The 12,796-nt window shown below is 42.3% G+C and overlaps 1 protein-coding gene across 1 annotated transcript in view; it reads right to left on the reverse strand.

Moving 5' to 3' along the window:
- The window catches only part of PPP1R7 (protein phosphatase 1 regulatory subunit 7), a 229,391-nt gene that overhangs the window by 215,429 nt on the left and 1,166 nt on the right, over positions 1-12,796 (reverse strand). Inside the window, 1 exon segment of the mRNA XM_030215930.1 lies at positions 10,821-10,934. Coding sequence (XP_030071790.1) covers positions 10,821-10,934 — 114 coding nt within the window.

The raw sequence follows: 12,796 nt of genomic DNA on the forward strand, positions 1-12,796 counted from the left end.
TTACTTAGTTTGACATAAATCCTTTGCTCTTTAGAGACTCATTCTCCCAGGTATATACCCAGTTGCCATTATACAGTTCAGCAAAGTTACTGGTAGCATGTGTTCTCTGAAGACAGCAGGTCAAGTATTCTCAAGGGAGCCCAGTGTGGACAACGACTAGCGAGATTATGTTAGAACTTGCTAGTTGCATCCCACCAAGAATACAATGGTGCTTTCCCGCCCGACGAGCAAGCACGGGTTCCTCAGTCATTTAACAAGCCAAAGAATACAACTCCAAGGGGAGAATATTTGGTCTGCTGTCCTCGGACAACACCTGCTACAGGCGAGTAACTTTATTTTCTCTGAGGACAAGCAGGCTGTTGTATTCTCACAGCTGGAAATCCCTAGCTACCAGGCTCACCGAAAACAACAATTCTAGGATAATAGGGGCTCAAAATATTGAGGCCTGAAAGTCAATTAACCTGAAGCTATTTACATACTGGTTGTGAAGGCGCAACTTGGAATGAAAGAAAACTGGGCCTGGGGGGGGGGGGGGGGGTGGAGTTAGATTCTAGACATCGAAGAAATTCTTCAGGACTGCCTGCCCAAACCAGCTATCACACTGGGTATGCTGCTCAAGGCAGTAATGAGATATGAATGTGTGGAAAAATGACCATGTTGCAGCTTTGCAAAGCTCTTCTATGGAGGCTGATCTCAAGTGGCCTACCAACGTATCCATGGCTCTAACACTATGAGCCTCAAAATGATCCTCTAGAGTCAGCCCAGTCTGGGCATAAGTAAAGGAGATGCAAACTTTTAGTCAATGGCTACCCTCATCCTGTTTGGGTCGAAAGAAACAAAAAAGCTGGGTGACTATCTATGGGCTTTAGTCTACTCCTGATAGAAAGGCTTGTTATGGTATAAGCCAATCATCAGAATTAAATGTGTAGCATGATGTTGTGTTGGATCAGATACATATATATATATATACACCAATATATTTGTGCAGCTTTTAAAAATATATATTTGACACTGCAGCAGAACTGGCTTTCATTCCAAAAGCCCTCTTCCCTCTCCCTTTGGGGAACATTAAAAAAACATTTAAAAGACAAAGGCACTGCTGCAAGGACCTCACCTCCCCCTTTCCCTCCCTCTTTAACAAAAGACTTCTCAAGTAAGAGACTGCCTCAAGGTTAAATTGACTCTCTTCCTCTGATCAACACAACAAACATCAAAGGTAACCAGTAGAGGCAAGGAGACAAGCAGGTGGGAAAGGTATGAAATACAGCTACTAAAGACAAAGGACACCTGCTGGCTGCCCCAGACAAATTTTATCAGAATAAATTCAAGCAGAAAACCCTGCACTACAATAAACCATTTGTCAGCAAAATCCAGATAGCAAGTCTTGTGATGTCATAAGACATGAGACCAAGATACCACAATGCTTTGCAAATGCCCAAGCGTCGTGTGCAAACCAGGAAACCAGGACAGAGATACACATGGCATGTCTTCCTGCAGCTTGCAAGAGTATAAAAGATAGAAGCTGTTCCAGACAAGCAGATGCTTCCCTTCAACTGCAACACAGATTCTTCTCTTCCTGGGACCTGTAGCCCACCTGCCTGCTATGAGGACCTCTTCTGCAAACATGTGCTTACCTCATGCTGTTCATACTATGTAACAAGGACTTGTAAGTAACATAACCTTTGATCTAGACCTGCTACTTTACTTAAGCACAGATTATCTGTAAAGATCTCTTTAAAAACCTACCTCTCGTGTGCAATTGTATATTAAATCAACCTTTTTGAAGCTAAAAATACGGTCTCTTTGTGTTCTGAGTATATGGTATCTTTTATATATACTTAATTTATTTAATTTATTGCAATTATCACCTTTGGTGATTGGTGGAGAAATTAATATCCTAAAACTTATAAATACAGCGCCTGCTCTTAAATTATAAACAGTAGCGAGTGCTCTAAAGCTCTTTCCCCCAAGATAAATCATTTCTTGTAACAGGCTAAGGCTTGCTTACAATCTAAGGTATGCAGTACACTCTCACCAGGAAGGGTATTTGGTTTTAGGAAAAACCCTGGCAGAACCACTGACTGGTTAAGATGGAACTCCGACACTACCTTAGGAAAGAACTTAGGGTGTGTGTACAGAACTACACTTACTGTGGTGAAATTTAGTGTAAGGTGGATCAGCTACTAGGGCCTGAAGCTCACTAAAACACAACTTTCCTGGTCTAATGATTCAGATGACTGGAATCAAGTGGCTCAAAAGGAGCTTTCATCAATGGAGGGTTACATTTAAATTCCAGATGTTGATCTTAAGGCTTTGAGCAATGATGTTCTGGTTTCTGTTGCTAGTTCTTTGAGAATTTAATCGACCTGCTCGAACCTTATATTCTTCTGATGAACTTTAACTTGATGTTCCCTCATTTCATCGAATTAAACTAACTATGGTTATCTATTTTTTTTTTATATCCATTTATCTCCCATTGGAGGTTTGTTCCAAGAAATTTTTTTTTCTGGTGGGAAGGAGTGTTGGAATAGCCAGAGCCATCGTTATTTTCACTTGGTTTCCCACTGAAACCTGTTGAATTTCCTAATGGACTTCAATGACGTTGTTGAAGCTTCACAAATATCCTTGTATGATGTGTGGAAAGTGGTTAAGAGAACTGAGACTATGTTAAAAGGTCATGTATAACAACTGGGTTTTTTTCTCAGCAAGTTGTCTCTAAGTTGGATAATTTGAACTCTTAGGTTTTTACAGTTGGACAATTCCCTTAAGGAATCTGAATCTCAAATTGGTGTGTTACAACCAGCAGGAAGATCGAGGATTAAGGATAGCCTAAATTTACAGAGAAAGATTAGAAGATCAGCTTAGGGCTACCAATTTTCCTGTTTGTCCATTATTTTCTGCAGAGCTACTGCTTAGGAAATATAAGTGTTACTCTTGCCTTGGCAGTGCTTTGCCAGATAGAGTAGGGTGGGACAGAGAACACACCAGACTTTCCAGGAAAATCTAGGGCTGGATGTTGTAATAAGGAGAATTACAAGGTGTTACAAGATTCTCAAAGAAGACAGGTTAAAAATGTGCAAAAAGTATTTTATTGCACAACTTTATATTCAGAACTTTGTAGTATTAACTGTGAGATAGTGAATTCAGTAAAACTATTAACATTGAACAGATTGATAATGGGGGAGGGGGGGGAACAGATGGATTATTTACAATTTGTATATTAAGTGTAAGACAGCTTATGACCCTAGTACTGGATCCAGTTTCAGTACCTATAGAGGTTTATTTTCAAAGTATGTAGATTTACAAAGTTATATAGGTTACTATCTAGCTTATAATCGAAAGTGATCGCCGGCCATCTTCTGACACAAATCGGGAGATGGCCGGCGATTTCTTAAAAGCGGCGAAATCGGTATAATCGAAAGTGACATTTTTGACAGCATCGCCGCTTTCCTGTCGCTTCGCTGGCGAGAGTTCAAGGGGGCGTGTCGGTAGATTAGCAAAGGCGGGACACGGGCGGGCATGGGCGTGGCTATCAGATGGCCGGCTTTCGCCGATAATGGAAAAAAAGAAAGCGGCATTAAGCAGTATTTCGCCGGGTTTACTTGGTCCTTTTATTTTCACGACCAAGCCTCAAAAAGGTGCCCCAACTGACCAGATGACCACTGGAGGGAATGGGGGATGACCTCCCCATACTCCTCCAGTGGTCACCAACCCCCTTCCATACTAAAAAAATAAAACTAAAAACCTTTTTTGCCAACCTGTGTGCCAGCCTCAAATGCCGTACCCACCTCCATGACAGCAGAATGGGTTGTATCCTCCGACAGCGGATGTTGCGATGTGGCTCTCGGGTGAGTGTGACACCTTTTCTGTTAGGTGCCCTGCAGAGTCACATTAGCAATGCATTGTGGTGGGTGTAAGGTACTGGGCTCTACTCCCATGGTGCTTTTCCCCCCTGCTAACTGGGTCAGAGTGTGCCCTGTTTTGTTTCCTGTTGTAGTCCATGTGGTAGTGGCCATTTTTGTAAGCCAGTTTTAGTTCCCTTTCCTGTGTTACCCACGTTAGAGAACGTAGTTCTTACCTTGAATGGTGCTGAAAGAGGGCATTGTACACCATTGTGCCAGCTCTGACCTGAATCTTAGTACCTGGGGACTCTTTGCCAGTGGGGCACAACCTCTGATCTGCAGTTAACTGTGAGTAAACGTGCTTATTTCAAGAAAGGACTTTTTCAGAGAGATTAGTCTTCAGGTGTGAACTGGTGTGCCAAAGTTATACACCAGCAATAAGTCCTAGAGGCTGTATGCAGGTCCCTGGAGCAATTTTAGTGGGTGCAGTACATTTGTGGGTAGTGGGTTTGGGGGGGGGGGGGGGGGGTTGGGGGGCTCAGCTCCCAAAGTAAGGGAGCTATGCACGTGGGAGCTTTTCTGAAGTCCACCGCAGTGACCCCTAGGGTGGCTGGTTGGTGTCCTGGCATGTCAGGAGGGCCAGTGCACTACAAATGCTGGCTCCTCCCATGGTCAAATGCCTTGAATTTGGCCGGGGTTTGAGATGGCCGACATAACTTTCCATTATCGCTGAAAAACAAATCCGTCCATCTCAAACCCGGCGAACTCCACGGCATTTGGCTGGGCTAAACCGTATTAATGAAAAAAAGATGGCCGGCCATCTTTTTCGATAATACAGTTCCGGCCAGCTGTAGCGCCGCCGGCGATCTATTTGGCCGGCGACGTTCGATTATGCCCCTCTATGTAACTTTGTAACTCTATGTGCTTTGAAAATGAGCACCATAACCTTCTTGGAATCTTTAAGAGTAAACCAAAAAATTCTTTGCCTTTAGACTTGTTTCTGCCTCTCAGGTTCTGATAGAAACCCAATAGGGTAAGCATTACTGAGCTCAGTATAAGTTTGTTTACTTTTGTAAAAAAATAAATGTCCTTATGTGCTTAGGGATCCTGCGTAACCCTAGTAGCGCTCTAGAAATGTTAAGTAGTAGTAGTAGTACTAGTTTTAATCAAATAAAAGGGAAAAAAAAACTATCCCCCCTCAGTGCGTGTTGTTCTTTGAGTTCCTGCCTATAGACTCTTTAATGACTGGAATATCTAAACAAGGAAATCAAAAGATGATCCCTCTCTATAAAAACCTATCTGTCCTGATTACTTTCCCTGTTCTAAATATAGGTAGAATTTCTGGCAGGGTCTACAACATTCAGATTAGCATTCAGACTTCACTTTTATGCAAGTGACTTACTTATAGAAAATGGTCCTGGTTTAAAATTCCTCTCAGAGAAGAATCAGATGCTCTTTGAGAGTGAACCAGATATTATTGGAGGCATATAACTGCCTCTTAATTGCACACAATTAAAGTCACTGTAACTAAGTTACAGGTTTAAAATCTGCTTTCTAAGTCTTCCCTGCAAGAGTATAATTTCCTTAGTGTCAGAATAGATATAACATCAAGTCCTATGACATAACAGCAGCAATTGCTCTGAAGCAGACTATAACTCCTGCTGGAGCAATAGCATTCAGGGGTCCTTTTACGAAGCTGTGGCAAAAGAGGGCCCACTGCAGTAAAATGGGGCCTCGGCGAGTGTCAAAACCACGTGCCTAGGCCCCATTTTACTGCAGTGGGTAAAAGGCAGGTCTTTCTTTTTTTAAAGAAATGGCCATGAGGCAAGTAAGCCTAATGCTGATACTATTGTTGTTACAAAAAGTTACTATTTACCTGGGAAAGTACTGAGGGAGGCCCAGGATGGTTCGGTACCAGATGTATTATCCATTAGAGATAATGAGATGGATAGTTTAACTGCCTTTTTATAGACTTGTTAGGATGACATATCATTGTGGGCCACTCTCCTGGTGTGTTTATCCTCACAACTTCGCAGGCTACAATTATGTCAAATTATTTTAGAAAGATTTCCCATATTGTGGAGGGAAAATATAGATATCTCTAAGACACCCGCAAATATTTGAAAGATATTAATCTACAAACAAACCTTTTCCAGAGACAGGAAGATGGTAGAATGAGGATATGAATTGACGTCGCAAGGGTTGCAAGAATGTGCCGAAATATTTTTTTTCGGAGAGGGTGGTAGATACTTGGCATGCCCTTCCGTAGGAGGTATGGGAGGGGGTGCAGATGGAAATGGTAATAGTAACATACATAGTAACATAGTAGATGACGGCAGAAAAAGATCTGCACGGTCCATCCAGTCTGCCCAACAAGATAACTCATAAGTGCTACTTTCTGTGTATACCCTACTTTGATTTGTACCTGTGCTCTTCAGGGCACAGACCGCGTAAGTCTGGAATTCATAAATGCGTGGGATAAACACAAAGAAATCCTGTTTAGAAGGAATGGATCCAAAGAAGCTTAGAAGATTAGATGGCAACACCAGTAATTGAGAAAGAAAGCTAGTGCTGGGAGACTTTCATGGTCTGTGCCCTGAATGTGGCTGGACAGATTTGGATGGGCTGGACTTGGGCTTTGATGACAACTTCAGAAGTTGAAGAACAAGGACAGAGCCAGGCAGACTTTACAGTCTATGCCATGAAAATGGCAAAGACAAATCAAGATCAAGTATACATATGTAGTATAACATCATATCTTATGCTATCAGTTTATCTAGTCGGGCAGATTGGATGAACTGTACACTACAGGTCTTTATCTGCCATCATCTACTATGTTTTTATGGGGCTCATTTTCAAAGCACTTAGACTTACTATGTAACTTTGTAAATCTGTGGTTTGAAAATACCCTTCTATGTAACTCAATTAAAACTCAAGCAATTTCTTCAGTTCAAGCCTAGGGTAATAGCTTTGGAAGCTACTTTTTTTAAGTTTCCCTCTAAATGTTAGATTACTTCACCAGATGTAAAATATGCTTTCTTTGAACCAGATCAGTTGGAAGATTGCTATTAAACAGGGAAGCTAAATAATATTACCATGTGTGGTGTGAAGCAACATCGCCGTAAGTTTTCATCAGTTATGTTGTGATTTTCCTGTTATTTCCTATATTAAGTGTTCTTCTTCTTTTCCTATGACATGGGCTGTATTGTTTTGTTTTAAACAATGCTTGGGATGTACTTGTTTGAAAATCATTAAATAAATTAAATAAAAAACAAAAAAAAGGAATTAAAGGGAAACAAAATAAAATAATTAAAAAAAACTGAAACATACATCGGGTGGGAAGGCACCAGCGCAGACTCATTGGGACACAGCTAGAAAGTTCTAACATAATCCTGCTAATCAGCGCACACACCGGGCTCCACTGGATGACATCACCCAACTGAGAGAATACAGCAGCCTGCTTGTCCTCGGAGAAACAGCTTCGCTGTACCAATCTTCTGACCAACAATTTCTTTGAGACAACAATTTTGCCTATTCTCCTGTTATATTCAGGTAGCACTACAACCACAGATTTAATTACTTGTCCAAAGTCTGTCTTTGAGTTGCTCTCACACTTTCACTGTGTCACTATTAGGCATGTCATGTGTATCTAACGATATCTTTTTCAGACTCCCTTCACACGCCTCTAGCTCAGTGCTTCTCAGCCCTCTCTTGGAGGCATACCTAGCCAATTGGGTTTTTAGGATTGCCATAATGAATATACATGCAATACATTTACATATATTGGAGATCCATTGTGTGCAAGCTTCTCTTATGCATACTTTTTGTGGTAGTCCTGAAAACCTGACTGGCTAAGTATGCCTCCAAGAGAGGACTGAGAAGCACTGCTCTAGTAGCTAACGTCTGAATTCTTTAACCTTGCAAGCTGTACTATCTATCCTCCTTTACATGGTTCTTTCCAAACCCTTCACCCCTTGCTATGTTGCCCCCTATTAACGTTTTCTTTTATCTCTACAGTCTTAGAAGGTCCTGGCTATGGAAGATCCTCATCAATTTTAACACTATTCTACATGTGCCCAATTGCTGCTTCTGCACACAAGTAGAGGATTTAGACATGAAGCATTTGCTATGTGTACAATGGGCTAGATTCAGTTGTGCCAAAAAAAAAAATCAGTGCTCAACACTATTCTATAAAGGGCACTCAAAGATGAGCACCCATTATAGAACAGACTGAGTGTCGATTTTGGCGCCCAAATTTAGACACCAAAACTTACACCTGCTGAATCCATGTGTAATTCCCAATGCCCTATTTGGGCGCATATCTCTGGTATTCTATAAGAGAATGAGGGAAAGGGGATGGGATTTGACATACTGTCTTTCTAGGGTTATAATCAAAGCGGTTTACCTATTATATACAGGTACTTGTTGGGAATTGAACTTGGTTCCCCTGGTTCTCAGGCTTCTGCACTTATCATTAGGCCACTCCACACTGTGTGTAAATTTTAGGAACGCCCCTGATCTGCCCATTACCTCCCATGGCCACACCCCCTTTGAGCTGCACGCCATGGCATTTGAGCGCACATTGTTATAGAATAGCACATAACATGTGTGCACAAATCTAAACTGGTTCCAATTAGTGCCCAATTATTAGCAATATTTGGCTTGTAAGCCAATTTATGGGCCGATGATCAGAAGCAAATGCAGGAACTAGAGGCTGTAAGTGCCATACTAGCACCTGCGTTTGCTACCGCCCCATGACCAGAGCCCCCAAGCACTTGAAACAACATGCTCACGGCCTCTGAACGCTACCTAGTGTACCTGAATATAACTCACCTTGAGCTACTGAAAAAGATGTGAGCAAATTCAAATAAATAAAATAAACTAGAATGCAAATGCATGCAAAACATGGCTCATAGTGCAAGTAGCATGCAAATGCATGCTAAATCTATTCATCCCCAATGATCAGCGACCAGCGTGCCAAAGATTGGCTCGCTGACCGCGGCAAACCCTATGCCAGCTTGAAGCTGGCATTAGGGTTTGCAGACCATTGGGAAGCAATGGTGAGCCCTGTCCAGCATGCATTTGCATGCTAGCAGGCCCCCATTCCCCCCAATGCAACAGCCCCCCGCAGGAACCCCGACCCCCCCCCCCCAGTGACAGAAAGCTGGAGATCCGGTGGGTCCCACCGGATCTGCAGCCCCCCCCAACATCCCTCACATGTCCCTGGTGGCCCAGTGGGCCGTGGGTCAATCCCCCCCACCTGGTGGTCTAGCGGCCCTTCCCCACCACCCTACCTTCAGTTGGAGGTGGCCTCCCTCCTCTTCCATCGGCACTGCCTGGAAAATGGCGGCGCCCAGCGGGGCTTCACACCACATGGTGGGAAGCCCTGCCCAGTGCATCCCAGCAGTTTTTACACTGAATACGCCGGTACCAGGCTACACTTTTCTGTACATTCAAGAGACCACAACTTATGAGCTCCATTGTCTATCAGTATATCTTTTGTGCGACTACTGACTGACCCCTGATGAAGGTTTTTTCTAAAACCGAAACACGGACCGTGTTGGGTCCTCAATAAAGTTTTTTGGAGCACCTTATCTCTTGTCTTGGATTGATCCCTTGAAGTTGTTTTTCCACTTGTTTCTTTCGTTGTTGGACTTCTGTGGAAATTTTTGGACCTTTTTTGATATTGGCGCCCAACTCTGCCCATTGCATGCTGGGATGCACTGGGCAGGGCTTCCCACCATGTGGTGTGAAGCCCCGCTGGGCGCCGCCATTTTCCAGGCAGTGCCGATGGAAGAGGAGGGAGGCCACCTCCAACTGAAGGTAGGGTGGTGGGGAAGGGCCGCTAGACCACCAGGTGGGGGGGATTGACCCACGGCCCACTGGGCCACCAGGGACATGTGAGGGATGTTGGGGGGGACTGCAGATCCGGTGGGACCCACCGGATCTCCAGCTTTCTGTCACTGGGGGGGGGGGGTCGGGGTTCCTGCGGGGGGCTGTTGCATTGGGGGGAATGGGGGCCTGCTGTTTATGCATGCAATTATCTCTGACCATAGGTGTGGTAAAGCCCCACGCTGTTCCAGCACTATTTTTAGAGTGCTATTTGGAACAGCGCGGGGCTTTTCATCACCTGCCCATTAGTTAGGTGCACACCTTGGATCAGTGCCCAAATATCAGCACCATATATAGAATCCAGGGGAATGCGTCTACATAAAATAGTCTCTCTGTCTTTTGGTCAACCTTTATGCAGGTGGCACTAGTTCAGAGATGCAGGAGTTCAGGACTTGAGTGTTGCGAACAGGTCAGGTTTTCAGGATATCCCTAATGAGATCTACGTGGATACCACCCCCATTGTATGCAGATCTATCTCATGCATATTCGTTATATATGTTCAACAGGGTAATCAAAAAATCAATAATAGTCATTACAACATATATCAAATGTTGATCTAAACTTCAAATATACAATTCCAAATATATTATTTTATTCATGAATAAAATATATTTGGAATTGTGTATTTGAAGTTTAGATCAATGCTTGATATATGTTGTAATGTATATTCATTAGTGATATTCTGAAAACCTGGCCTGTTTGCTGCACTTGAGGTCTGAACTCATGCATCCCTGAGATTATATGATCCCCGAGTGGCTCTTTAAACATACATTAGTTCAGCCCTAAGTCTAGAAATTGTGTGAAAACAAAAATCCATGTAATGTTACTACTCATCTGTAAATATGGAGCTCTGTTTTCAGTGGTTTGAGTCTTTGCTGTTAATTTCTAAGCAGTCATTACTTCACAGATCAATCAATAAGGTGCTATCAATCAATAAAGTGCTATGTGCCTTACAGATGTGGATATTAAGACTGAGAAAATGCCTTTACTGGTCTGAAAAGCAGCCCAGGATCTGAGCTAAAGAACATGAAGGACAGATCACTAGCTAAACCATCTCCTGGACATGAATAACGTCAAAAGATATACCTGGGCAATTCTCGTCATTCTGTAAACTGTGCTGACTGTTATCTGCCACCACTGTAGATGCACATTTCTTCCGTTCTTCATCTCCCGACTCTTCTGACTCAACTCGTTTATCAACTGAGAATAAATTAAGGTTCTATTATTATGATAGTCATAAGATAGACATGGTGATGAAAGACCTATCTAGATGCCAACTTATAATCTTTCACTGCCTAATCTTCGGTCACTCAACTATCACCTCTAACAGTTGGGGAAAAAAACAGGTTCCAGGTCACCAAGACGATTTCAATTCCATGTCTGGTCTAGATGGAAAAGTTGCTGATGCGAGTCAGGCTACAACTGGACTGAAGCAGCACCACTGGATCATACCTCAGCTGATGGAGCAATGCTGAAGGTAATGCCTTGGCTGAAGGGACATCACTAAGTGGGGGAAGGGATAGAACGGGAGAGGGAAGAAATGAGAAAGAAAGGCTAGAAGGGAAGATGGGCCAGAAAAATGTCACAGTAAATAAAAAAAAAATCAGGAAAAACAGAAAATCTAAACAAAGAACAAAAATTACATTTTAAAAATTCTTAACTATTTTCCCTTTGGCTCTTATAAATTTTAGCTGGTACTTAAGCTTTCTAATACTCTTGACAGCTAAAACCCTCTACTTGAAATATTCATCAAAGGAGCTGATGCAGTAATCTAATGTAAGTGTAAAGAAAACATTTTGCTCTTCAATGCAGTAAAAACAGTACGCAAGTAAATTGAGCACAAAAATCTGTGCTAATGTGGGAGAGAACACTGGATGACTGTGCATACTGGTGTGTGCTAGCAGCAGCTATATTTTGCACACAAAAAAGTAGTATTGGCAGTCGAAGCTGCAAGTGCATAAATCTGTGCAGATGCTGGAGTGCTATTTTGTGCATTCAAATTTTTGCAATATCAATAATACTTATGCACAGAGTATGTGCATGCAACGTCAAGTGCCGATACAATTTTTGCAATACCAACAATATTTATCGGCATACACAGCTGCATGCGCATACATTATTGGCCTGTGCTGGAATGCTATTCCATGTATAAACATTAATATTATTCTGCACATTTGTCCACAAACACTTTATTCTGTTCCAGCACATCTTCCCCTAAGCTCTTTTTTTTTTTTGACCCATTCCTTTCAAGGAAACCAGAAAAAAAGTTGTAGGTCTTGTATGCTTGCAGTAAAGAGAAGAAACAGCCAGTAAATCCTCACTGATGTTGACCACAGAAGAGCAAGCACATGGGATAAGCATGTGGGATCGCTTAGGAAAAGGAAGAGTTGGGGTTACAGAGGATGAGCAGACTGGATGGGTCATTTAGCCTTTATCTGCCATCATGTTTCTAAGCTAAATTTTTACTCCTCCTCAGATTTTGCATTAAAGCCACAGTATTAGCAAACCTTGCACTCAATTGGTCTTCTGCATCTGCCGTTAATAGCTAATGGCTTCAGTACCATGGGATTTAAATGAACTGTGCAACATCAGCAGCATGAGTCCTCGGTTTCTATATTAAACTTGCTTTAACATTGCCATCCATGATAGCACACAGAATTATGCATAGAAGTCTATTACACTTTTATTACATTGGCTCCAAAATCTGATCACAACCACTCTATATTAGGCCATTGCTGCATCACAAATGTACCTGTCATAACCTTCTCTAATTCCCATTGTGAATGGCTACAAACATTAGTCATCTCCTCAAAGCACCAGTACTCTATACGGTCACATTCTTCATCACTCCCAATCTTCCCTCCTCCAAACTTCAACATATCCACTTCTGTTCCTAAATCTTCTAGACTATCCACCCTAAAAAAGGCAGACACCAGACTAACTGTCCTTCCTTCCTTCCTTTCATGATTTCATATGGCCCTCAAAGCTATTTTGAAAGACTAGACATACACAATGGGTTCAAAATATAGAAAGTCCAGTGAACTGAAGACTTACTTAAACTG

The sequence above is a fragment of the Microcaecilia unicolor genome, chromosome 10, assembly GCF_901765095.1.
Source record: "Microcaecilia unicolor chromosome 10, aMicUni1.1, whole genome shotgun sequence".
NCBI classification, from domain to species: domain Eukaryota; kingdom Metazoa; phylum Chordata; class Amphibia; order Gymnophiona; family Siphonopidae; genus Microcaecilia; species Microcaecilia unicolor.